General features: G+C 41.6%; 2 protein-coding genes across 3 annotated transcripts; both read right to left on the bottom strand.

Moving 5' to 3' along the window:
• Positions 1-4,266: 4,266 nt before the first annotated feature.
• On the bottom strand, positions 4,267-25,545 carry LOC117075820 (late cornified envelope protein 3D). 2 transcript variants are annotated; one of them, XM_033198551.1, is made up of 2 exons: positions 25,516-25,545; positions 4,267-4,850 (listed from the first exon to the last, which is right to left on the bottom strand). In XM_033198551.1, exon 2 carries the CDS (start codon positions 4,823-4,825, stop codon positions 4,547-4,549), a length of 279 nt encoding a protein of 92 aa, XP_033054442.1. In that variant the 5' UTR covers positions 4,826-4,850; positions 25,516-25,545; the 3' UTR covers positions 4,267-4,546. The 2 variants fall into 2 exon arrangements, with proteins under 2 accessions (XP_033054442.1, XP_033054441.1); XM_033198550.1 differs by lacking the exon at positions 25,516-25,545 and adding an exon at positions 5,354-5,416.
• On the bottom strand, positions 24,426-25,557 carry LOC117075821 (late cornified envelope protein 3D-like). Its single transcript, XM_033198552.1, has 2 exons — positions 25,516-25,557; positions 24,426-25,002 (listed from the first exon to the last, which is right to left on the bottom strand). The coding sequence occupies exon 2, from the start codon at positions 24,979-24,981 to the stop codon at positions 24,703-24,705; it is 279 nt and encodes a 92-aa protein (XP_033054443.1). The 5' UTR covers positions 24,982-25,002; positions 25,516-25,557; the 3' UTR covers positions 24,426-24,702.
• Positions 25,558-27,077: the final 1,520 nt, after the last annotated feature.

Raw genomic sequence — 27,077 nt, 5'->3', positions numbered from 1 at the left:
AATCAGGCCGTGTAAAACACACATAAATGACAATCTAAATAACAAAAAGATCTTCTTCATTTCCCGCAGAACAGAGTTTCCTTTCAGTTTAGGACCTTCCCATCCCCAAACCATTAGCATGACCATGGCAAGCAGCTGAGACAATCTGGGTTCTCAACGTTATCCTTGTGCCCCTATTAGAGACACAGGTACCACAGAGAGATGTGAATCCCTCCCTCCATGTTGTGGTGGTTGGGAGTAAAAGGGGAATGGGAAGAGAGTCTTACTAAAGGAAAGGATCCAGGAAGCCCCCAAACTGTCCAAATATCTGTTCTTTAAATCTTCTGTAGTTCTACCATCTCTTATTTTTCTTTTTGTCCTCCCTTCATCCCTTCCCTTCTTCCTTCCTGCCCTCTTGCCCTTCTCTTTCCATTCCTGCTCCCTCCCTCTGTATTCCTTCCCCATTCCTTTTCCCTTTCCCTACCTTTCTTTCCCTCCTGTCATTCCTTCCTTCTTTACTTTGGAATATGTTGAGCTGAATAGCTATAATCTCTATTACTAGGCCCTCTATATCTTCTTGGGCAGATGCTAAGAGTTTTCTTATGAGGGAAGTCACAGGACTCTTGAAATTCCTGGGACCCAGGCTTCCTGTAGGCCTGTCATTTAAATTTTTTCATTTATTCAATTATCAAATGAGATGTGTTGCACTGATATGGCACACCAGGCATTTTGCTATACACGGGAGAGTTATAAATGAATAAGATTTGTTCTCTGTTCTTGAGTAGCTCACAGTGCAATGGGACAGACAGACAAATAACAAAATAAGCATGATCCAGCGTGGCAAGTGCAGGAATACAGGTGTGTGGAATGTCCTTGGGCTCAAGTTCAGACTCTGTGGGTGTCAAACCCCCTTTACTTGGAGTGACTCTGTGGGGGAAAATGTGTTTAGATGTTGCCACATGCTGTCATTTGAGGATGAGATCACTGGCCTTTGACAATAGTATTTGTGCAAGTAGCAGGAGCAGAGGTATAAATCCTTGATCTGTCTGTGGGCAGCCAGCCCAGATGGTGATACCAAGAGGAGCTAATGGAACCCAGCTGATGGAACCTCACCAGGAGGAAGAGATAATCCTGGTGCTAAGGAGAAGGGAGCTGGGGGGGACCCTGGGGGATCTAAGACAAAGTGGAGTGGGCAGGATAATGGGCTTGTTCAGAGCATTCATTTTAGACTCAGACATTCCTGAGTTTGAATCCTGCTTCCCCAGGTATCAGCTGGTATGGTGGTGGGGAGCTATAAAGTGATGAAAGCACAATGGACCAAAGATGTGAGGGGTAAAATCAGAGAGAGACAGTAAGTCTATAGAGGTTGTGAGGACATGGTTTACAAATTAAAGTACATCTGAGGGCCATTGTATCAGTATCTTAGTGACTGTGGTATTTACTCTAAGAGTTCCATCGTAGTTTCTGGGAGGGAGTGATCCACCTTAGCTGGGGTGGCTAAGGGAAATTAGCTGAGTTGTGAATAATACTTCATGGATGTGGTGATGATGAGGCCAACAATGGGGAAACTTGTGAACACTGAATGGGCAGTGACTGAACAGGATTTTGCAAATTGCTATTACACAAGCTATGTAGTATATTTTCCATTGCATTTTACTATAACATTAGAGATGCATTGCCTCTGAAACACCACATTTAAAAATGGGACAAATCTTTTAAATCAAAACACTAATTAAAATGATCACAAAATGTTACTGTCTTTTATAAACGTTGATGAAAATTTTGTGTCTGGTTATCCTGTTACAGGAAGACTTATAAGTGATGAAATCTCCATTAGATGATGAAATAGGTAATATTCATGGGATGAAAAGAGAACCTGTGAGAAGAGGTTTATTCACTGGGCTGTGGAGAGAGGGAGGGAGATGGGTAAGGGCATGAGGAGAGAGGCCTGCTTGTGCAATAACTTTGTCCCCTTGGTAGTCATGATTTATCCCCTCTTCTTCCTTGGCTGTTGTCTTTTGATATGGAAGCTGGAAAACACTTAATGCCCTTTCCTTTTGTCACCACCAAAGCCACCGTCTCAGAGCCTGAATATTTTGCCTAGGCTGAGTGTCTTCTTTGGGTTTATTAAATAAATAGCAGTGTCCACTCACCTCCAGAGGCTGAGAGGCCAACTGAGGAGAAGGCCACTGTGTTTCACTCTGCCATGCATGCGAAATCGGGAACTGTCTCCTTTGGACCAGTTTTGAATGTGAGTTCCCAAAAGAAGGAACTTTGTCTCTCTGATTCCCTATTGTGTCCCTAGTGCCTACAATCAAGCACATAATCAAGGCTCAGTAAAAATGTGTCAAGTGAATAAATGGGTCCAGGGCTCAGGACTTGGTATTGCCCAGATGCAGTTTGGGGCATCTGTTTTTCTCCACTGCTGGAAACTCCCTTATTGGGCTCCAGTTTTGACCTCTCAAAACTTTTATACTTCTTTATAGATTCCCAGGATCTCATTGGTTTGCCAGCAAGTTACTTTGTTGACTCTGCTCAGTTTTCTCTCCACTCAGATTTGATCCAACCCTAGCCAGAACCCTGTCATTCTTCAGTGTAGTGGAATGAGGTGCTCTGGGCCTCCAAGCTTGTTCTGCAGCCCCTGACTGGTGGCAGGATCTAATTGTCCAGTTATGTCCAGCCCATGTCATGCTGTTTCCAGGTCTGCACAGAGATGCTGGGTCTGCATGTGGGTATTGCTCACATTCCAAGTGTAGAGCTTTGCAGGCTGTTTCAGGCATGGCACACTCTTCCCTGGGTTCTGGGCCTTCCACCCCCTTCACTGTCCCTGGGTGAGAGCTCTCCAGTGATTTCAAACTGAACTTAAACCAATGGCCCAAAGATGTGCCTTCTGCTTTAATTTCAACAAATTTCTTTTTATTTTTTAAATACCCGTTGGTGCATATCTGAATATCTGATATTAAACTTCTCTCAGGGTCTTTTTTATTTCTTATTTTTGGAGATGGAGTCTCACTCTGTCACCCAGGCTGGAGTGTAGTGGTATAATCAGCTCAATGCAACCTCTGACTCCTGGTTCAAGCAATTCTTCTGCCTTAGCCTCCTGAGTAGCTGGGATTACAGGTGTCCGTCACCATGCCCAGCTAATTGTTTGTAATTTTAGTAGAAATGGGTTTTCACCATGTTGTCCAGGCTGGTCTTGAACTCCTGACCTCAAGTGACCCACCTACCTCGACCTCCCAAAATGCTGGGATTACAGGTGTGAGTCACCATGCCAGGCCTCAGGGTCTTTTTGATCCCTAAATTTTAAGAATTAATTTACAGGATTTGATAAAATCCTTTTTTAGTTCCATGGACTTATAAGGTTATCCATCTTTATTTTTAATGCCCCCCCCTTACCTGCTCTACTTAGCCCTCACGTCAACTTCTCTCAATATTTGTAATTTGACTGTAGCTCTATGTGATACTTCTTGGGCTTTCTGGTAGTCAAAGTGAGATGTTATTCTTGGTTCACATGAAAAAACATTCCTTCAACCCCAGGAACATCTCAGTCTCACAATTTAGGCCAAAACTTGTGACTCCATTGAATTTGTAACTTCCATGTGTTGATGTCAAGGCCGTGTAGTTACAAAATTAATAAATGTTTGCTTCTTTGGTATATCTATTCATAATTCCCGCAACACTTCTCATTTTCTTCCTTTTTCTTTTTCCTAAAATTCTCATTTTGCACATTCCAATCATCTCATTGACTAAACTCCCAGCCACATCTCTGCTCCATTATCTTATTAATTTAAGCACCTCTCTCAGCTTTCATCTCTCTCCCTGGATTTTCAGTCACTGAGTTATACTTCTTCCCCAGGCTTACCTCTCTTCCCTCCATCTTTTGATTCTGCTTCTCCTCCGCCTATTTTCTGTTTCTTTGCCTCTTGATTTCCTGTTTCTTAGTTAGCACCCCAGAAATGGCTCATCAAAACAAACTAGTGATCTTTTGTCAAACATTGGAAATTCCCCAACTGTATTAATGTCCTCTCAGATTTTACAGGAAAAGTCAGTTTTTGCACTGATACCCTCTTTGAGTTTGAAGTTGACTTTCAGGGCCTCAAACCAACACAACCTGTATCCTTCTCTCCCTCCCACTACAACATGAAACTCTTCCCTTCCCTTCCATCAGTGGAGCAGGGTCAGATCCACTATGTTTTCCTGGTGCAGAGCTAAGGTTTGCCTCCTGAGCTGGGTGGTACTGACTAAGGAGCTGAGGAGAGAGACAGTGAAATGCCCAGTGAGACGCCGTTGGTAATGAGGACAAGAAACTTTATTTTTTGATAAGGTTGGGCACAAGCACTGCCAATCCTTGGCAGGTACAGGGGTAGGGGGACATATGACATCCTGGATTTAAAACAGGAAGTGCCTTCAGGGGAGAGCTCAGATGCCCCACTGGAAAACCCTCAGCTCAGCCTGTGAAAGTCAGAAGAGAGTATCTGGGAAAGCGTGCGTCAGGATGGGGCTGTTCCTGACCCCTTGGGATTCTTGTTTCCTCCAAAGATCTCTTATCTCGGCATCAGGATCTGGATCAGCAGCAGCCCCCAGAACCATGGCCACAGGCAGAGCCCCCACCTTGCTGACCACTGCCCCTGTCACAGGAGTTGGACCTCTGGCGCCAGCATCGGTGGTGGTGCCTGTGGTGGCTCAGGAAGCAGCCGCTCTCGGAGCTGGGGCCACAGCCCCCAGAGCTTGGAGCACAGCCAGAGGAAGCTGGAGGCAGACACTGTGCTGGGCTCTTTGGGGGGCACTTGGGTGAGGGGCACTTGGGTGGAGGTTGGCACTGCTGCTGGTTCTGCTGGCAGGACATCTTGTCAGGAGTTGAGTTGTCCTGGCTGAAACAAAGCCACTTGTTAGTTTAAAATCTACGGTCCAATGTCTCTAAGACCAGCTGCCTCCTGAGGCAAGAGCTGCAGGAGCGTGAGGGAAGCTGATGTGGAGTTGGTGGGACATGCCAGATACTTCTCACATTGCTTTCCACCCTGGACAGATTGCTGTCAGTCTAAGTGGGCGTGTGTGTTTCTGTTTCTCCAAAGAACCCCTAGGGGATGCACCCTTTTGGGAAAAAGAATTCCGTAGAATGGATGTTACAGGAAATGTGCCTGCCTGAGTAGAAAGAGGATGGGAGGGAATCCTGAGCTCTGTGGCCTTTGCAGGTCATGGAATTGCTGTCAGCTCCTGCAGGGTCTCCCTCCTGCCCACTTCCCCCATTGCTGCTCTCTCACAGCCCCGTATCTGGGTCTTTGTTTCAAACTTCTCTGTTTCCATCTCTTCTGCTATGGCTTAGCTTTCTGTTCTAACATCCCATATCAAGCCCTGTCCCCTGCTGAACACTTACCGGGTGCAGAGTAGGCAGGAGGAGGCTGTTCCTGAGGAGACTGCGGATGTGGAGCCCAGGGCAGGAGTGCTTTTATCCTGTGCAGGGTATGTGATGTACAGGCTGGGCATGCTGCTGCTTTCACAACCAGGGAGGTGACAGCCAGGCACACCCTTGGGACTATCCATTCATCAACTTCCTGTGCACTCACCAAGATGCTTGACAAGAGGGAACCAGGAAGGTCTGATGCCTGTATACCTTATTCTCATTAAGGCCTGCTGGAGGTTGCAATCCTACCTTCCTTGAAGCAATTGTTTTTATCACCACCCATTAGTAGTCACTCCTCATTCCACATGGCATTTTGCATTAGCTTCTTTCACTTAACATATTGTTTAAGATCTATCCATGTTGTAGTGTGTATCAGAACTCCATTCTTCTTTATGGTTGAGTAATATTTCACTTCATGAACTTAGCACATTTTATTTAGCCATTCATCAAGTGATGGACATTTGAGTTAGCTCCAATTTTTGGTTATTGTGAATAATGCAGCTATGAACTTAATCTTTATTATTTCCTTCCTCCTGCTTTATGTTTAGTTTCTTCTTTTTTTTCAGTGTTCTAAGGCAGAAGGTTAGGTAATTGATTTGAGATTTTTCTTCTTCCTTAATGTAGGCATTTGCAGCCATATATTTCCCTCTAAGCATTTCCTTTGCTGTATCCCATAATTTTTGGTAAGTTGTATTTTTATTTTCATTCATCTCAAAGTATTTTCTAATTTTCCTTGTGATTTCTATCTGAACTCATTGGTTGCTTAAGACATTTCTGAATTTTCTAGTTTTCCTTCTGTTATTGATTTCTAGTTTCTTTCTACTGTGGTTAGGGATGATACTTTGTATGATTTCAGTGTTTTAAAATTTAATGACACTACTTTTATGACCCAACAAATGGTCTATCCTGCAGAATTTTCCATGTGCAATTGAGAAAAATGTGTATTCTGCTATTGTGGTTGGAGTGTTCAACAAGATGTCTGTTAGATCTAATTGGTTTATAGTGTTGTTAAAGTCTTCAGTTTCTTTGTTGATTTTCTTCCTAGTTGTTCTTCCATTAATGAAAGTGGAGTATGAAAACTTCAACTATTATTGTTAAATTGTTTATGAGTTGTCTGTTTCTCCCTTCAATTTTGTTAGTTTTTGCTACATGTAATTTGGGACTCCATTATTAGGTGCATATATATGTATAATAATTATTTCTTTAATAGATATGGATCCTTTTATCATTATAAAATGTCCTTTTTGCCTCTGCTGTTAATTTCATCTTAAAGTCTATTTTGTCCAGTATTAGTATAGCCACTCCAGATCTCTTGATTACCATTGCATGGTGTATGTTTTTCTACCTTTTATTTGAATCTATTTTGTCTTTGAGCCTAAAATCTGTGTCTTATAGACAGCGTATAGTTAGTTCATGCTATTTTATCTACTTTGCCAGTTTTAGCCTTTTGATTGGGGTATTTAATCTATTCACAATTAATGTAATTACTATTAAGGTAGAATTTTTATCTACCATTTACTATTTATTTTCTATATATTTTATAACTTTCTTTGCCCCTCTTTTTCTTCACTATAGCTTTGTTTTTTGTTGAAGAGGCATTTTGTAGTGTACCCTTTTAATTTCAATGTTATATATTTTAGTATATTTTTTGAGTTATTTTCTTAGTGATTTCATTGGGAGTTCTTATTAACATCTTAACTTAGAGCGATTATAACTCAGATCAATACCAACTTAATTTTGATAGCATGCAAAACTTTGTTCCTGTGTAGGTTTGTTCCCTCCCCCTTCTGTATTCTGTTATTTTCATATAAATCATATCTTTACATTAGAAGGCCATCATTGCAGCTCTATAAGTATTACTTTTTTTAAAAAAATTTTTAAAATTATACTTTAAGTTCTAGGTTACATGTGCATAACGTGCAGGTTTGTTACATATGTATACTTATACCATGTTGGTGTGCTGCACCCATCAACTCATCAGCACCCATCAATTCATCATTTATATCATGTATAACTCCCCAATGCAATCCCTCCCTCCTCCTCCCTCCCCATGATAGGCCCCAGTGTGTGATGTTCCCCTTCCCGAGTCCAAGTGATCTCATTGTTCAGTTCCCACCTATGAGTGAGAACATGCGGTGTTTGGTTTTCTGTTCTTGTGATAGTTTGCTAAGAATGATGGTTTCCAGCTGCATCCATGTCCCTACAAAGGACGCAAACTCATCCTTTTTGATGGCTGCATAGTATTCCATGGTGTATATGTGCCACATTTTCTTAATCCAGTCTGTCACAGATGGACATTTGGGTTGATTCCAAGTCTTTGCTATTGTGAATAGTGCCGCAATAAACATACGTGTGCATGTGTCTTTGTAGTAGAATAATTTATAATCCTTTGGGTATATACCCAGTAGTGGGATGGCTGGGTCATATGGTACATTTAGTTCTAGATCCTTGAGGAATTGCCATACTGTTTTCCATAATGGTTGAACTAGTTTACAATCCCACCAACAGTGTAAAAGTGTTCCTATTTCTCCACATCCTCTCCAACACCTGTTGTTTCCTGACTTCTTAATGATTGCCATTCTAACTGGTGTGAGATGGTATCTCATTGTGGTTTTGATTTGCATTTCTCTGATGGCCAGTGATGATGAGCATTTTTTCATGTGTCTGTTGGCTGTATGAATGTCTTCTTTTGAGAAATGTCTGTTCATATCCTTGCCCACTTTTTGATGGGGTTGTTTGTTTTTTTGTTGTAAATTTGTTTGAGTTCTTTGTAGATTCTGGATATTAGCCCTTTGTCAGATGAGTAGGTTGCAAAAATTTTCTCCCATTCTGTAGGTTGCCTGTTCACTCTGATGGTAGTTTCTTTTGCTGTGCAGAAGCTCTTTAGTTTAATTAGATCCCATTTGTCAATTTTGGCTTTTGTTGCCGTTGCTTTTGGTGTTTTAGACATGAAGTCCTTGCCCATGCCTATGTCCTGAATGGTACTACCTAGATTTTCTTCTAGGGTTTTTATGGTATTAGGTCTAACATTTAAGTCTCTAATCCATCTTGAATTAATCTTCGTATAAGGGGTAAGGAAAGGATCCAGTTTCAGCTTTCTACTTATGGCTAGCCAATTTCCCCAGCACCATTTATTGAATAGGGAATCCTTTCCCCATTTCTTGTTTCTCTCAGGTTTGTCAAAGATCAGATGGCTGTAGATGTGTGGTATTATTTCTGAGGACTCTGTTCTGTTCCATCGTTCTATATCTCTGTTTTGGTACCAGTACCATGCTGTTTTGGTTACTGTAGCCTTGTAGTATAGTTTGAAGTCAGGTAGCGTGACGCCTCCAACTTTGTCCTTTTGACTTAGGATTGTCTTGGCAATGCGGGCTCTTTTTTGGTTCCATATGAACTTTAAAGCAGTTTTTTCCAATTCTGTGAAGAAACTCATTGGTAGCTTGATGGGGATGGCATTGAATCTATAAATAACTTGGACAGTATGGCCATTTTCACGATATTGATTCTTCCTATGTATGTTCTTCCATTTGTTTGTGTCCTCTTTGATTTCACTGAGCAGTGGTTTGTAGTTCTCCTTGAAGAGGTCCTTTACATCCCTTGTAAGTTGGATTCCTAGGTATTTTATTCTCTTTGAAGCAATTGTGAATGGAAGTTCATTCATGATTTGGCTCTCTGCTTGTCTGTTACTGGTGTATAAGAATGCTTGTGATTTTTGCACATTAATTTTGTATCCTGAGACTTTGCTGAAGTTGCTTATCAGCTTAAGGAGATTTTGGGCTGAGACAATGGGGTTTTCTAAATATACAATCATGTCATCTGCAAACAGGGACAATTTGACTTCTTCTTTTCCTAACTGGATACCCTTGATTTCTTTCTCTTGCCTGATTGCCCTAGCCAGAACTTCCAACACTATGTTGAATAGGAGTGGTGAGAGAGGGCATCCCTGTCTTGTGCCAGTTTTCAAAGGGAATTTTTCCAGTTTTTGCCCATTCAGTATGATATTAGCTGTGGGTTTGTCATAAATAGCTCTTATTATTTTGAGGTACGTTCCATCAATACCGAATTTATTGAGCGTTTTTAGCATGAAGGGCTGTTGAATTTTGTCAAAGGCCTTTTCTGCATCTATTGAGATAATCATGTGGTTCTTGTCTTTGGTTCTGTTTATATGCTGGATTATGTTTATTGATTTGCGAATGTTGAACCAGCCTTGCATCCCAGGGTGAAGCCCACTTGATCATGGTGGATAAGCTTTTTGATGTGCTGCTGAATCCGGTTTGCCAGTATTTTATTGAGGATTTTTGCATCGATGTTCATCAGGGATATTGGTCTAAAATTCTCTTTTTTTGTTGTGTCTCTGCCAGGCTTTGGTATCAGGATGATGTTGGCCTCATAAAATGAGTTAGGGAGGATTCCCTCTTTTTCTATTGATTGGAATAGTTTCAGAAGGACTGGTACCAGCTCCTCCTTGTACCTCTGGTAGAATTCAGCTGTGAATCCATCTGGTCCTGGACTTTTTTTGGTGGGTAGGCTATTAATTGTTGCCTCAATTTCAGAGCCTGCTATTGGTCTATTCAGGGATTCAACTTCTTCCTGGTTTAGTCTTGGGAGAGTGTAAGTGTCCAGGAATTATCCATTTCTTCTAGATTTTCTAGTTGATTTGCGTAGAGGCGTTTATAGTATTCTCTGATGGTTGTTTGTATTTCTGTGGGGTCGGTGGTGATATCCCCTTTATCATTTTTTATTGCGTCTATTTGATTCCTTTCTCTTTTCTTCTTTATTAGTCTTGCTAGTGGTCTGTCAATTTTGTTGATCTTTCCAAAAAACCAACTCCTGGATTCACTGATTTTTTGGAGGGTTTTTTGTGTCTCTATCTCCTTCAGTTCTGCTCTGATCTTAGTTATTTCTTGCCTTCTGCTAGCTTTTGAATGTGTTTGCTCTTGCCTCTCTAGTTCTTTTAATTGTGATGTTAGAGTGTCAATTTTAGATCTTTCCTGCTTTCTCTTGTGGGCATTTAGTGCTATAAATTTCCCTCTACACACTGCTTTAAATGTGTCCCAGAGATTCTGGTATGTTGTATCTTTGTTCTCATTGGTTTCAAAGAACATCTTTATTTCTGCCTTCATTTCGTTGTGTACCCAGTAGTCATTCAGGAGCAGGTTGTTCAGTTTCCATGTAGTTGAGCGGTTTTGATTGAGTTTCTTAGTCCTGAGTTCTAGTTTGATTGCACTGTGGTCTGAGAGACAGTTTGTTATAATTTCTGTTCTTTGACATTTGCTGAGGAGTGCTTTACTTCCAATTATGTGGTCAATTTTGGAATAAGTGCGATGTGGTGCTGAGAAGAATGTATATTCTGTTGATTTGGGGTGGAGAGTTCTATAGATGTCTATTAGGTCCGCTTGGTGCAGAGATGAGTTTAATTCCTGGATATCCTTGTTAACTTTCTGTCTCGTTGATCTGTCTAATGTTGACAGTGGAGTGTTGAAGTCTCCCATTATTATTGTATGGGAGTCTAAGTCTCTTTGTAAGTCTCTAAGGACTTGCTTTATGAATCTGGGTGCTCCTGTATTGGTGCATATATATTTAGGATAGTTAGCTCTTCCTGTTGAATTGATCCCTTTACCATTATGTAATGGCCTTCTTTGTCTCTTTTGATCTTTGATGGTTTAAAGTCTGTTTTATCAGAGACTAGGATTGCAACCCCTGCTTTTTTTTGTTCTCCATTTGCTTGGTAGATCTTCCTCCATCCCTTTATTTTGAGCCTATGTATGTCTCTGCATGTGAGATGGGTCTCCTGAATACAGCAGACTGATGGGTCTTGACTCTTTATCCAGTTTGCCAGTCTGTGTCTTTTAATTGGAGCATTTAGTCCATTGACATTTAAGGTTAATATTGTTATGTGTGAACTTGATCCTGTCATTATGATATTAACTGGTTATTTTGCTCGTTAGTTGATGCAGTTTCTTCCTAGCCTCGATGGTCTTTACATTTTGGCATGTTTTTGCAATGGCTGGTACCGGTTGTTCCTTTCCATGTTTAGGGCTTCCTTCAGGGTCTCTTGTAAGATTTTAGATAAAGGCAGGCCTGGTGGTGACAAAATCTCTAAGCATTTGCTTATCTGTAAAGGATTTTATTTCTCCTTCACTTATGAAACTTAGTTTGGCTGGATATGAAATTCTGGGTTGAAAATTCTTTTCTTTAAGAACGTTGAATATTGGCCCCCACTCTCTTCTGGCTTGTAGACTTTCTGCCGAGAGATCTGCTGTTAGTCTGATGGGCTTCCCTTTGTGGGTAACCCACCTTTCTCTCTGGCTGCCCTTAAGATTTTTCCTTCATTTCAACTTTGGTGAATCTGGCAATTATGTGTCTTGGAGTTGCTCTTCGGAGGAGTATCTTTGTGGCATTCTCTGTATTTCCTGAATTGAATGTTGGCCTGCCCTACTAGGTTGGGGAAGTTCTCCTGGATGATATCCTGAAGAGTGTTTTCCAACTTGGTTCCATTTTCCCCCTCACTTTCAGGCACCCCAATCAGACGTATATTTGGTCTTTTTACATAATCCCATACTTCTTGCAGGCTTTGTTCATTTCTTTTTCTTCTTTTTTCTTTTGGTTTCTCTTCTCGCATCATTTCATTCATTTGATCCTCAATCGCTGATACTCTTTCTTCCAGTTGATCGAGTCAGTTACTGAAGCTTGTGCATTTGTCACGTATTTCTCGTGTCATGGTTTTCATCTCTGTCATTTCGTTTATGACCTTCTCTGCATTAATTATTCTAGCTGTCAATTCTTCCACTCTTTTTTCAAGATTTTTAGTTTCTTTGTGCTGGGTACGTAATTCCTCCTTTAGCTCTGAGAAGTTTGATGGACTGAAGCCTTCTTCTCTCATCTCGTCAAAGTCATTCTCTGACCAGCTTTGATCCGTTGCTGGCGATGAGCTGCGCTCCTTTGCAGGGGGAGATGCGCTCTTATTTTTTGAATTTCCAGCTTTTCTGCCCTGCTTTTTCCCCATCTTTGTGGTTTTATCTGTCTCTGGTCTTTGATGATGGTGACATACTGATGGGGTTTTGGTATAGGTGTCCTTCCTGTTTGATAGCTTTCCTTCTGACAGTCAGGACCCTCAGGTATAGGTCTGTTGGAGATTGCTTGAGGTCCACCCCAGACCCTGTTTGCCTGGGTTTCAGCAGCAGAGGTTGCAGAAGATAGAATATTGCTGAACAGCGAGTGTACCTGTCTGATTCTTCCTTTGGAAGCTTCCTCTCAGGGGTGTACTCCACCCTGTGAGGTGTGGGGTGTCAGACTGCCCCTAGTGGGGGATGTCTCCCAGCTAGGCTACTCAGGGGTCAGGGACCCACCTGAGCAGGCAGTCTGTCCGTTCTGAGATCACAACCTCCCCGTTGGGAGATCCATGGCTCTCCCCAAAGCTGTCAGACAGAGTCGTTCGCGTCTGCACAGGCCCCCGCTGCTTCCCCTGTTGGTCTTCAGCTGTGGGCTGTCCCCAGAGGTGGAGTCTACAGAGACAGGCAGGCTTCCTTGAGCTGCTGTGAGCTCCACCCAGTTCGAGCTTCCCAGCGGCTTTGTTTACCTACTTAAGCCTCGGCAATGGCGGGCGCCCCTCCCCCAGCCTCGCTGCTGCCTTGTGGATAGATTGCCGCAGACTGCTGTGTTAGCAATGAGGGAGGCTCCGTGGGCGTGGGACCCTCCCAGCTAGGTGTGGGATATACTCTCCTGGTGTGCCTGTTTGCTTAAAGCGCAGTATTGGGGTGGGAGTTACCCGATTTTCCAGGTGTTGTGTGTCTCAGTTCCCCTGGCTAGGAAAATGGATTCCCTTCCCCCTTGCGCTTCCAGGTGAGGCAATGCCTCGCCCTGCTTCAGCTCTCGCTGGTCAGGCTGCAGCAGCTGACCAGCACCGATTTTCTGGCACTCCCTAGTGAGATGACCCCAGTACCTCAGTTGAAAATGCAGAAATCACCAGTCTTCTGTGTCGTTCGCGCTGGGAGTTGGAGACTGGAGCTGTTCCTATTCGGCCATCTTGCTCCGCCCCTCTATAAGTATTTCTTTATGCAGTTGTCTTTCAAATCAAATTGGAGAAAAAAGACTTAAAAGCACAAAATACGTTTATACTATCTTTTATATTTACCAGGTAGTTAACGTTACCATTGCTCTTCATTTCTTCATAAAAATTTCAAATACTGTCTAGTGTTATTTCATTTCAGACTGAATTAATCCTTTTAGTATTTTTTGTAGAGCAGGATTTCTGGAAAAATATTTTCTCAATTTTTGTTTATCTGGGAATGTCTTAATTTTTAGAGAATAGTTTTGCTGGATATAGAACTCTTGGTTTACTTTTTTTTTTTTCTTTAGCACTTTGAATATGTTATCGGACTGGCTTCTGTCCTCCATGGTTTCTGATGAGAAACCAGCTGTTAATGTTATTAACATTTTTTTTTTGTATTTCATGGGTCTTTTCTCTTTTGCTGTTTTAAAAATTCTCTTTGCCTTTTGACATTTGTACTATGATGTGTTTAGGTATGGAGCTCTTTGACTATACCCTGCTAGGAGTTTGTTGATCTTCTTAGATGTGTAGATTAATATTTTTCATTAAATTTGATAAGTAATTAACTGTTATTCCTTTGAATATTCTTTCTGTCTTTTTATTTCTCTCATCTCCTTCTGGGATTCTTATTATAAATATGTTGGTGTGCTTGATGGGTATCCACAGGCCTCTGAGGCTCTGTTACTTTTTATTCAATCTTATTTCTTTCTGTTCTTTAGGTTGGATAATCACAATTGACCTATCTTCTAGTTCACTGATTTGTTCTTCCAGTTCAAACCTGCTGTTGAGTCCTTCTAGTCAATTTTAAATTTCAGTTATTGTATTTTTCTTGAGACAGAGTCTCGCTCAGTCGCCCAGGCTGGAGTGCAGTGGCTGGATCTCAGCTCACTGCAAGCTCCGCCTCCCGGGTTTACACCATTTTCCTGCCTCAGCCTCCCGAGTAGCTGGGACTACAGGCTCCCACCACCTCGCCCGGCTAGTTTTTTGTATTTTTTAGTAGAGACGGGGTTTCACCATGTTAGCCAGAATGGTCTCGATCTCCTGACCTTGTGATCCGCCCGTCTCGGCCTCCCAAAGTGCTGGGATTACAGGCTTGAGCCACCGCGCCCGGCCAGTTATTGTATTTTTCAAACCTCAAATTTCTATTTGGTTGTTTTAAGAAATTCTTTTTAATTCTTTATTGTTATTATCTATTTGGCAAGACAATATTCTTATATTTTCTTTTAATTCTTAAGATATAGTCTATTTTAGTACTTTAAGCACATTTAAAATAGTGGATTTTTATCTTTGTCTAGTAAGCCCAATGTTTAAACTTCCTCAGGGACTGTCTCTCTTGACTACCTCCCTGGACCTTGCCCCTTGTGTAGGCCACACTTTCTTGTTTATTTGTAGTTGTCTCTCTCTCTCTCTTTTTTTTTGGTTAATAATTGGACATTGAAAATCATATAAAATCCTGGAAATCAAATTTCCCAACCCTCTCTAGGGTTTGTTGCTGTTTGTTTTCATTGTTCATTTGCTTTGTGACTTTCCTGAACCAATTTCGTAAAATCTGTATTCTTTATTGTGTGTGGTCATTGAACTCCCTACTCAGTTAGCTTAGTAGAGATTTCCTTAAATGCCTTGAGTTAATGTCTTTCAACCTTTGCAGAGATTTTCTCTGTGTATGTTGAGGCATGTTTTCAAGACTTAAGAAGACAGTTTACAAATCTGTCTTAGGTTTCATTTCCTGCTTGTATGGAACTTCAAGATCAGTCAAAGTTGAGATATTTGGGTCTTACCAGGTCTTTTCTGTGCATGCACACAGCCTTGTAAGTCCACATAAGATCCTAGATTTCCAGAAATATGTCATAGATTTTTTAAACTCTCTATGAAAATCTCATTACTCAGATTTTCCATCTAAGTGTTTGGTCAACTTCTGGTTTGCCCAACTATTGTCACCATCACAGGTGCCTGTGATGCTAAACATTTTTTACTGATTGTTTTTGGCAAACACCCTGGGGTAAAAGCTGTTTGCAGTGAGAGAGCTCTGAGTCAACTGGAATGAAAACAAACTCTGCCAGTTGGGATTTCTAGGGGAAATGGGAATGGGATCTTCATTATGTGCTTTATAGTCAGATAATGACCTTTCTCTAGGGATGGGGTTTTCGGATAATGTCAGATATGTTCTGTTACCTCCATGTGCTACTAGGATTTTAGATTTCAAGACTATGATGGCACTGGGAACAGGGAGATGACAATAGGGCAAGTTAAAATGTCACAAAACTCACTACTCTTACCCATATGCAACTGCTTTTCTTAAGTGAACACTCTTAATATTTTTGCAAGCCTTTGGTAAAATCTCCAGAGTTTTGCAAAAGTTGATTTTCACAATTTTTCATTTTCAAGGTGTTTTTAATGGAAGAGCAGATTTTTGGAGATCCTTGCTCAATCATTCCCAACCTTCTCTTCTTAAGTGAAAACATGCGTCCCTAGTTTGTCATCTGGGTCACAAACTTCACATCCAATAAGCATTATTATTTTGAGATATACAGCTCTTCTCATCACCACAGAGATACTTCCATATAATATCCAGGTCATATATGAGAAAGTAAGATTAAGCTTTTCCTGTTTTATTGAGATTTGACAAAAATAACCACCAAGTTGTAAACAATAGGCACAAATAACTCTCCACCTTATAAAGAGGTTGGAAGGAGCCCTGATGCTATCACTCTTCCCTTGTTATAATGATGAGAAGTTTCCAAAACTGGATAGAATGCTGTGGATTTCCCCCTTACATTTCACGTGGGGAAGCAACAGGTTATTACTCTCACCCTCCACTAGAGGAAAAGTCATAGGAATTTCAAGGGGACAAATTGTAGAACTTATCAAGCCTAAAAAACGGAAAGACTTGGCTGGGAGCGGTGGCTCATGCCTGTAATCTCAGCACTTTGGGAGGCGAAGGTGGGTGGATCACTTGAGGTCAGAAGTTCAAGACCAGCCTTGCCAATGTGGTGAAACCCCATCTCTACTAAAAATACAAAAATCAGCTGGGTGTGTTGGCTGGTGCCTGTAATCCCAGCTACCCAGGAGGCTGAAGCAGGAGAATCACTTGAACCAGGGAGACAGAGGTTGCAGTGAGCTGAGATTTCACCACTGCACTCCAGCCTGGGTGGCAGAATGAGATTCCATCTCAAAACAAAACAAAACAAAATGATAAAACACACACACACACACAAACACACACACAGCCCAGGAAGAATGAAATTTCAGGCCTCAGCATCATCAGTGGACTTGCTGAACAGTTGTCTGGCTCTTCTGAAGAGTGAAAAATATTTGGAAAGAGAAAATGGAAAGGAGAATGGGGAAAAGAGAAGCAGCCAGTCCCTTACTGATTGACATGGCCAGAGTTCATGAGTTTCCCTGAGCCAGTGGACAGTTTGGAGGGCAGCTAGGCATAGCTGTACTGCCACAGTCCTGTTAGGAATGTGACTAGCAAGGCAAGAGGCCTGTACCAATGGGGCTAAGAGTGTAGGAGAGTGTCAAAAGAGTCCAAATTTTTCACATGAGGCCACTGTGCTAAAGATTCCTTAAAGAAATCAGTCATTTATCTGGTAAGAGAGCCCTCATGGGTCAGCACAGAGAGGATGCAGCCACTGAGAGACACTAGCAGTACCAGCCAAATATGAGATATTTGCTTCATCATTCCAGCTTTTCTCATTCCAGCCTCAAAACAGTGCAGAATAAAGGGAACCCACAGGGGGCAGGAGGAGGTGGACAATACATGATGGAGCGGACCGTGTCTCTTTTCTACACACTAGATGTCTGTTTTCCACACAGTCCTTTAGGAGACAGTGGGCTGTGCTGGGTTGGAGAGGGAAGAGTTAATATTCTTATTCAGAGTTATATCCAGCTGGACAGGATGGGGTGCTCCCTGAGTACCTAAAAAATGATTGGAAAGCCCTGAAACACACTTGAGATATCATCAAAGTAGAGTCAGTATAACATAGTAGAAGACAGAGACTGGAGGAAAAATAAATCCCTATTTGTATCTGACACTGAGTTCGGACTACTTAATAAACTTGTTCAGAGACCTTTGGAAGATTTTCCTGCCAAGGATCTCTCTTGGTTCTTCCTCTCTTTCCAATATCAGTCAACAAATAAATCAATACTCAATTTCATGAATTGCATAATATTTTTTAAACTGCATTTAGGAAAACATTCCTTCTTGGAGCTAATCATCACTGTAAAATCAGGGCTTTGTGGCAAAAAATGTGAAAGACTTCAGACGTCAACAATGAAAAGTTTTGTCTCCAAACCCTATGTCACCCTCAAACCCTTCAGTTCTGTAATCTGGGTGGTCTGTAACATGATCTTTCTTTACCTTTGAGCTGGGCTCCAATTTTCAGTACAGGTCGTGGTGGGTCTGAAGTGCTGAGGAGTGGGTCAGACCTCCAATCGTCCAGGGGACTTTGAGTTGCTAAGAGTGGTGTAGGGAAGGCAGATAAAGTTGAAGAAGGTTTTGTTATTTCACAAAGTCACATATAGAAAGCAGGAGATGGGGGTGGGGGAGGTAGGGAGAAGATGGATGCCAGGCGATCAGAGAGGGTGAAATTTCTGGGTAGAAAAGAGAGCTTTCTACCTCAGAAGTTTTCAGCTTTGGCTGCACATTGGCATCATCTCGGAGGGTTTTTAAAAAATACAAAACTCTGAGTTTCATCCCTCAAGACGCTGGTTGGCTTGGCCTAGGCATCAGGGTTTTACTATCTCCCAGGTGATTCTGATGTACAGTCAGGTTTGAGAGGATCAGATTACATGAGATGGAAGAGAAAAAACTGGAGGTTGGAGAATGAGATCACTATGGGCTTACATACATACGTACCTGTTGTCCACAGAACGAACAAAAAATTCTTTGACTACAGTACTAGTCTCTGGCTGGTCAGGAACTGGCTGATTTCTCTAGTCTCAACTTCTACTATCCTCTTCTATTTCTTTACCTGTCTTTGTCACACCAAGGAGTCCGAGGCTTTTGCCTGGGCCTGAGCTGGGGGCACCTTAGTGACTGATGCTTGGTGGTCAGAGACTATCTGTCTGAACACCTTGAGGAAAGAGGCGGGTGTCTCAGGAAGTTCTAGTTCATAGACTGTCTGGACAGGATCTTGTTACCAGGTTCTATGTTGTTTGCTTATAGGCTGCAGGGTCCTGGTAGTAGGTTGGGTGTGGGCGGAGGCGAGGAAAGACTGTTTTTCTAAGAGAAGGAACTGGGATGCCCCGACTGTCCAGGTACCTATTTCTTAAGCTTGTTGTTGGTGTGTTTTCTTCTCTTTCTCTCATCCTCTTTTGGTCTCCCCCTCTCTTTCTTTATACATTCCTTCTTTACTTTCTTCTATTCTCTAAAAAAGAAAAAAACAGATATTACACAGTGGACATGGTGATAGATATGCAATCCATTGGATGGTGGACACACCTCATCATAAATAAATGAGATGTAGTCCTGGTTGAGTAGCTCACTGTGTAGCAGGGCAGACGGACAGGTGATCAAATGACTATGACCCAAGATGATGAAAGATACATAAAATGTGTGTTGAGTCCTGAGGTTTAGGCAAGAGCTTTTGGGTATCAGTCTCCTGTCTCCACAGTGTGCCCAGAGGTTGTCATTCAGTATCATTTGGCAGTGGCTGAGGTGAGGTCGGCAACCTATAGGAGCTGAAGATGGACATGGACCAGTAACAAAAGGATAAGGAGTTTGACCTCTCCTTGGAGCTTCTGGTCAGGGAGACACAGAGAAACTCATGAAACCTAAGAGGTAGAGGTGTCCCTGAAGAGAGAAGGGGAATGGACAAAATTTCTGTCTGAGGACGGAATGTGGAGGATAGAAGCGGCCAGAATAATAGGTTCATTAAGAACATAGGTTGAGGAGTCAGATATTTCTGACTTTGTTTTCTTATTTCTTCAGGTGATAGTTGTCATAAGGTAAAGGTGTTTGAAGACAGAAAAAACTACAAAGGAATGAAAGCACAGTGGACCACAGACATTAGAGCTGCAACCAGAGATGGAGATAAGGAACTAACCTACATCTGATGACTGATGTGTCAGTAAGCCACTCACTTTGTAAGTTTCTGAGTTGCAGACATGGGTCAGAGAAGAAGATGATTCACCCAGGCTGGGATAGCCAGGGAGAATTTATCTGAAAGGTAAATTATAATTAATTGAAGGTGAATAATTATAGATACATTTGGTAGTGTTATTATGTATACCTGATGTAATGCAATTGATGTGTGACTAATGCCTGTAAAAATTGCATTTGAATCAGCTCTGTAGAATTTTCCTATTGCATTTTATTATAACAATAAAGATGCATTTTCTTCTGAAATGTAAGTGTACTCAAGAATAAGGCAAATCTTTTATATCACACATGTAATTAAAAATGTGTATTTTTTTCAGACAAATACACCAATGGTTCAGAATAGAAAGCCAAAAAATAAGACCACACACCTACAACCATCTGGTATCAACAAAGCTGACAAAAACAAGCAATGGAGAAAAGACTCCTAGTCAATAATTGATGCTGGGATAACTAGCTAGCCGTATACAGAAGATTGAAACTAGACTCTGTCCTTACACCATATACAAAAATCAACTTAAGATGGATCAAAGACTTAAATGTGAAACCTAAAAAATATAAAAACTTTGGAAGACAACCTAGGCAATACCATTCCGGACACAGGAATGGACAAAGATTTTATGACAAAGACACCAAAATCAATTGCAAAAATTGACAAATGGGATCTAATTAAACTAAAGAGCTTCTGCACAGCAAAATAAACTACCAGCACAGTAAGCAGACAACCTACAGGATGGGAGAAAATATTTGCAAACTATGCACCTGACAAAAGTCTAATATCTAGCATCTATAAGGAACTTAAGCAAATCTACAAGAAAAACAACAACAACAACAACAACAACACAATTAAAAAGCAAGCAAAGGACATGAACAGACACTTTTCAAAAGAAGAGGTGCATGCAGTCAACAAGCATATTTTTAAAAAGCCCAACATCCCACTGATCATTAGAGAAATTCACATCAAAGCTGCAATGAGGTATCATTTCAAACCAGTCAGAATGGCTGTCATTAAAAAGTCAAAAAATAGCAGGTGTTGGTGAGGTTGCAGAGAAAAAGGAATGCTTATACATAGTTGATGTGAGTGTAAATTAGTTCAACCGCTGTGGAAGACAGTGTGGCTATTCCTAAAAGACCTAAGGACAGAAATGCCATTCAACACAGCAATTCCATTACTGGGTATATACCCAAAATAATATAAATCATTCTATCATAAAGACACATGTACACATATGTTTATTGCAGCACTATTCACAATAGCAAAAACATGGAATCAACCTAAATGCTCATCAAAGATAGACTGGATAAAGAAAATGTGGTACATATACACCATAGAATACTATGCAGCCATAAAAAAGAGTGAGATCATGTCTTTTGCAGAAACATAGATGGAGCTGGACGCCATTATCCTTAGCAAAGTAAGACAAGAAAAGAAAACCAAATACTGCATGTTGTCATTTGTAAGTGGGATGTAAATAATGAGAACACATGGACACATAGAGAGGACAACAGACACAGGTACCTACCAGAGGGTGGGGAATAGAAGGAGTGAGAGGATCAGGGAAAATGACTAATGGGTACTAGACTTAATACCTGGGTGACAAAATAATTTGTACAACAAATGCCCATGACACAAGTTTACCTGTGTAACAAACTTGCACATGTACCCCTGAACTTCAAATAAAAGTTAAATAAAAACACATGACTTTTGAGAAAACATTATTAGTACAGTAAATGTGTATTTACTGTACTATCTTACTGTAGTAGTTTATCCTACTACAGGAAAGCCTATAGTTGTGGCTACCCACTTTGAGATAAGGTCTAACAGGAGGAAAATGAGAGTACCTTCATACTACTGGTGCAAACATTACTTTTTCCACTGGCAAGGGTCTGAGAACATAGGCCTTCTTGTGCACTAATATTCTTCCCATCACCACTAGCAACTCATCCCTTATTCTTACTTGATTGCTGCCTGTGGTATAAAAGTAAGATGTTACTACATGAGCTTTTTGCAATAGCAAAGCTAGTATATTTAATCATCAATGTTGTTCTCAGGCGAGTGTCTTTCATTGTGTCTATCAAAGCTACATTGCTGCCTCCTCAATCCAAAGATATGGGAAACCAACTGGATAGAGGGGTGTTGATACCTTACTTTGCTGTTTTACAAGCAAATCAGAGGACTGTCTTGAATGGACCCACTAGATTGGAAGTTCCCTGAGACCATCTTATTTGTTCATTTTCTGTAATGTATCTCCAGTACTTGTAGTGGTGTCTGTATATAGTAAATGTTTAATAAATAGTTTTAAAATGAGTTATTAATTATTAACTATTGAATCCTTGGCTGGGTCGAGGTGGTCTTTATTAGTTGACCTGTTGGGGTCCACTTTTAGGGGCAGCATCAGGAACTGCTTAACATCTGTCTTTGAGTGTCTTGGTATTGCAGGTTCCAACTTCGTAAGTTGGTCCAACTCCTATTTCTTCTTCCTCCCGAGTGATCTCAGTGTGTGTAGGAGTTGGTGGACAATTTGACATCAAGAGGTTGACCTTGATAGGTGCTTTGAGCCTCCAATCCTCTTTCCATAGACTTTGACAGATGGCAGGCTTTATTTCTTCAAAGGCTGGATCTTTTCTCTTGCAGGTGATATGCAGTTAAGAATTTGTCTCATCAGTTCTAGTACTGCTCCAAACAGTGGTCCTCAGTTTCTGGACTAGTGGAGTGGTTCCGGCTAGATCTGTGGGTTCCTTGGTGTGGGGTCCATGTGGCAAGGCCTCACACACAGGGTAGCAACTCCAACCTCCCAGCCAACCTTATGCATTCTCAGTATTTTTGAGACATATTTGAGTCATGACTTGACACTGTTTCTGTCCCATGGTGGAGCGCTACCCAAGAATGTCTCCAGTTTTGAGTAACAAGCAGCTTGTGGTGATGAATCAAACAGGACAGTTGTGATTCCTATCTTCAGCAACTGTGCTGACCTGGAGAGTGATCAGAACTGGTTAGAGTATTTCTCACATCAAACTCCTTGAGAGCCTTTTTCTTTACTAAATTCCAGAGATTTTAGAAATACTGAGTTCTTAGACTTTGCAGTAAAAATAGCCAGTTTGATATTTTCAAAAGAATATTTTTGATTCAATAAACTCCTAATGTGCTATCTATATTTGTTTGTTTTTGCTTGTTGTACCCAGCTCCACACAGAGTTCTCCCACATTTTCAATTTGTAATTTAATTCATGTCCTATGATGTTCCTGTGGCTTATTCTAAGAACTGTATGAATGGCTTTGATGAACTGTTTTCTCTACGCTAGTATTTCAACAATCTGGCAGACAGAGACTCATCTCTAAGGAGTAATTCAACCTAGAGGGCGGTTAAGTATCACACATCCAAAATATGACAGAGAAAAATTTTTAAAAAGTTTTATTAAAGTTATGATTCACATAGTTGGGCTCTTAGCTCTGCATATTTTAAAAAATCAAACAAGAATAAGAACACAACACAAAGTTAAACAGGACAAAATAAATGTAAAGTATAAAATACTAATTGTTTCTAGAAATCTCTTGAAAAGTCTCCAGGAAGGTACAAGTGGCATCAGCCAGGATCATGGACTTACTGGCTTTGTGGCCTGGGTCCTGTGCAGAACTGTTGGACCCACAATTTCCCTGTTTGTAAAATATGATTATTAAGAGCACGTGGCTTATCGAGTTAGAAAATTAAATGAGTTCATAGTAGTCACTTTGGGTTTTCTAGCATCTAATAAGCAAATAAATTTTTGATCTTACAATTATACTAATTTATAAGCCTAGCAATACTTCTCATTTCTCTCTTCCTTTTTCTTAATGGTCTCAGTCCACACCCTCCACATTACTACATTCCCTAAGCTCTCAGCTCTATTTCTCCCCTGACCCAGGACTTCTTAAGCTTTAATTAATTCTACTCCCTCCACCTTCTGTCTCTGGGAATTTAATTGTTACCTGTTTTTCCTGAGACCAGCTTTTTCTTTCTTTCTTTCTTTCGTTTTCTTTTTTTGAGATGGAGTTTCACTCTTGTGGCCCAGGCTGGAGTTCAGTGGCACAACGGGCTCATTGCGACCTCTGCCTCCCAGGTTCAAGCACTTCTCCTGCCTCAGCCTCCTGAGTAACTGGGATTACAGGTATCTGCCACTACGCTGAGCTATTTTTTTTTTTTTTGTATTTTTAGTAGAGACTAATCATATAACATGTGGTTTCACCATGCTGGTCAGGCAGTCTCAAACTCCTGACCTCAGGTAATCCACCTGCCTCAGCTTCCCAAAGCGCTGGGATTATAGACAGCTGAGGCCATTTTTTTCTTTACTCATCTTTTAATTTTAGTCTAAAGGTTTTCAGCTTTGCAATTATTGGCTTTTTGGGTCAGATAATTCTGCACTGTGGGGCTGTCCTATGCTTGGTAGGAGGCTTAGCTGCATCCCTGGCCTCTCCCGCTAGATGCCAGAATTCTCTAAGTTTTGACAACAAAAAACGTCCCTTGGAGAGTCAAATTTACCCCTTTAGAAGAAATGCTAATTCTGCCTTTTTTTTTTTTTTGATAATTGCCTGCTACATCTTCACCATTTTGTAATTGGGATGTCAGAAACATCTCATAGCTCCTTCTAGGACTGGGGAGTCCATTATGAAAGGAACAGTCACATTTCAGTCTCTCTTTTCTGACAGTTAGAGGCCTCACTACAGTCCCTCTCATCACATCCTGTCCCCCACTACCTCACAACTCCAGCACAAAACTGGACAGACTCCAGAATTTTGCAGCCTAGAGCTAGAATTCTGCATCTTCCTTGTGGTGGTGCTGGATGTCAGGGGCAGATGGGAGGGCACACTTCCAGCCCCACGTAGGGAGAGACAGAATGAAATGCCAAGGGAGACACCAGTGGTAATGAGGACAAGAAGCTTTATTTTTTGACGAGGTCAGGCACAAACACTGCCAATCCTTCACAGGTACAGGGGTAAGGGAACATGTGACATCCTGGACATCAGATAGGAAGTGCCTTCTGGGGAGAGCCCAGACATTCCACAGGAAAACCCCCAGCTCAGCCTGTGAAAGCCAGAAGAGGGTATCTGGGAACTCGTGCATCAAGATGGGGTTTTCCTGGGCCCTTGGCATTCTTGTTTCCTCCAAAATCGCTTGTCTCAGCATCAGGATCCAGGTCAGCAGCAGCCTCCAGAACCATGGCCGCAGCCGGAGCCCCCGCCTTGCTGACCACTGCCCCTGTCACAGGAGTTGGACCTCTGGCGCCGGCATCGGTGGTGGCGCCTGTGGTGGCTCAGGCAGCAGCCACCCTCAGAGCTGGGACTGCAGCCCCTGGAGCTTGGGGCACAGCCAGAGGAAACTGGAGGCAGACACTGTGCTGGGCTCTTTGGGGGACACTTGGGTGAGGGGCACTTGAGTGGGGGTGTGCACTGCTGCTGGTTCTGCTGGCAGGACATCTTGTCAGGAGTTGAGTTGTCCTGGACAAAACAAAGCCATTTGTAAGTTCAAAATCTACAGTCCAATGTAGTCTCTAAGACCAGCTGCCTCTTGAGGCACAAGCTGCAGGAGGGTGAGGCAAGCTGATGTGGAGTTGGTGGAACATGTCAGATGCCTCTCACTTTGTTCTCCACCTGGGACAGATTGCGTGAGTCTAAGTGGGCATCCATGTTTCTGTTTCTCCAAAGAGTCTCTAGGAATGCACCCTTCTGAAAAAAGGCATTCTGGAGAATGGATATCATAGGAAACATGTGCCAGCCTGAGTAGAAACAGGATGGGAAGGAATCATAAGCTTCTGTGGCCTTTGCAGGTCATGGAATTGCTGTCAGATCCTGCAGGGTCTCCCTCCTGGCCCCGCTTCCCGCATTGGTACCCTCTCTGCCGTCTTCTCTGGGCTTTTGTTTCAGACCTCTCCATTTCCCTCTCTTCTGCTATGATCTTAGTTTTCTGTTCCAACATCCCAAGTTGAGTCCCATCCCCTGCTGGACACTCACCAGGTGCTGAGGAGGCAGGCGAAGGCTGTTCCTGAGGAGACTGCGGATGAGGAGACCAGGGGAGGAGTGCTTTTATCTTGTGCACGGTGTGTGATGCACAGCCTGGGCATGCTGCTGCTTTCACAACCAGGGGAGGTGACAACCAGGCACACGCCCAAGACTAGATTTGTAGCTTGGGTACTTCCATAATATCCAACCTATGACACTGAATCTGGAAGCAGGATGGCTGTCCACATACCTCTCACCTGGGAGCCTACCACTGCTTCCTTTCTTCCTCCCTTCTTCCTTCTTTCAACTCAGGTGCTGTGGAGCAGAGTCTGTCCCTTACAATTTCCTGGGAATTAGTATGACATAATTCTTTCTTGAGTCATGACTGGAGAAATAATAGTCATTTCAACAAATGGAGCTGAAACAGTTGGGCATCTATATGTAAAAGAAATCATACTTAATGCTAGATATAAAAATTATTAGATTGTGATTTAAAAAATTAAAAATTAAACTATGAAACTTCTACAATAAAACAAAAAAATCTTTGTGACTTTGGGTTATGCAAAATTTCTTAGATATGCCAAAAAGGTACAATTCAAAAAGAAATATAGGACTTCATCAAAATAAAAAACTTCTGCTTTTCAAAAGGCAGTGCTAGGCAAATGCAAAGAAAATTCACAAATTCACAGACTTAGAGACAATATTGTAAAACACATATCTTACTAAGGACTTGGGTCAATAATTTTTTTTTTTTTGAGGCAGAGTCTCACTCTGTTGCCCAGGCTGGAGTGCAGTGGCATGATGTTGGCTCACTGCAAGCTCCGCCTCCCGGGTTCACGCCATTCTCCTGCCTCAACCTCCCAAGTAGCTGGTTCTACAGGCGCCTGCCACTATGCCCGGCTAATTTTTTTATATTTTTAGTAGAGACGGGTTTCACTGTGTTAGCCAGGATGGTCTCGATCTCCTGACCTGTGATCCACCCCTCGGCCTCCGAAAGTGCTGTGATTACAGGTGTGAGCCACTGTGCCAGGGCAATATTTTTTAAATTCTCAAAAATAAGTAATAAAACAGAAAATATGGGCAAAATATTTGAAGAGACATTTTAACAAAGAAGATACATGGGTGGCAGGTAAGCACATGAAAAGATACTCAACCTAATCAGTCATTAGAGAAACACAATTTAAAAGCAAAGTGAGATACCACTCTACACACATCAGAATGGCTAAAATGAAATAAATGACAATATCAAGTAATATGAGGGATGTAGAACAACAAGAAGCCCAAGTCATTGCTGGTAGAAATGCAAAATTACATTAGTTGGCAGTCTATCAAAACAATTAAACATACAACTTACAATTTGCCTCAGAAATCCTATTCTTAGATATTTAGCCAAGAGAGATAAACTTGTATGTTCACAGAAAAACCTGTAGGCTAATATTTATAGTGGCTTTATTCATAACTGCCCTGAACTTGAAGAACCCCACATGCTCTTCAACTGATGGAGTTTTTAAAATGGTATATCTGTGCAATGGAAGGATACGGAATCAACTACTGATATGTAAAACAACAGGGAT

The sequence above is a fragment of the Trachypithecus francoisi genome, unplaced genomic scaffold (genome assembly GCF_009764315.1).
Source record: "Trachypithecus francoisi isolate TF-2019V2 unplaced genomic scaffold, Tfra_2.0 Lachesis_group5, whole genome shotgun sequence".
NCBI classification, from domain to species: Eukaryota; Metazoa; Chordata; class Mammalia; order Primates; family Cercopithecidae; genus Trachypithecus; species Trachypithecus francoisi.
The sequence above is the reverse complement of the archived record's forward strand: the minus strand, read 5'-3'. Positions and strand labels throughout refer to the sequence as shown.

What these genes read in the sequence shown, in the direction of transcription:
- LOC117075820 (XM_033198551.1), bottom strand. Translation starts at nt 4,825, where the DNA reads ATGTCCTGCCAGCAGAACCAGCAGCAGTGCCAACCTCCACCCAAGTGC.
- LOC117075821 (XM_033198552.1), bottom strand. Translation starts at nt 24,981, where the DNA reads ATGTCCTGCCAGCAGAACCAGCAGCAGTGCACACCCCCACTCAAGTGC.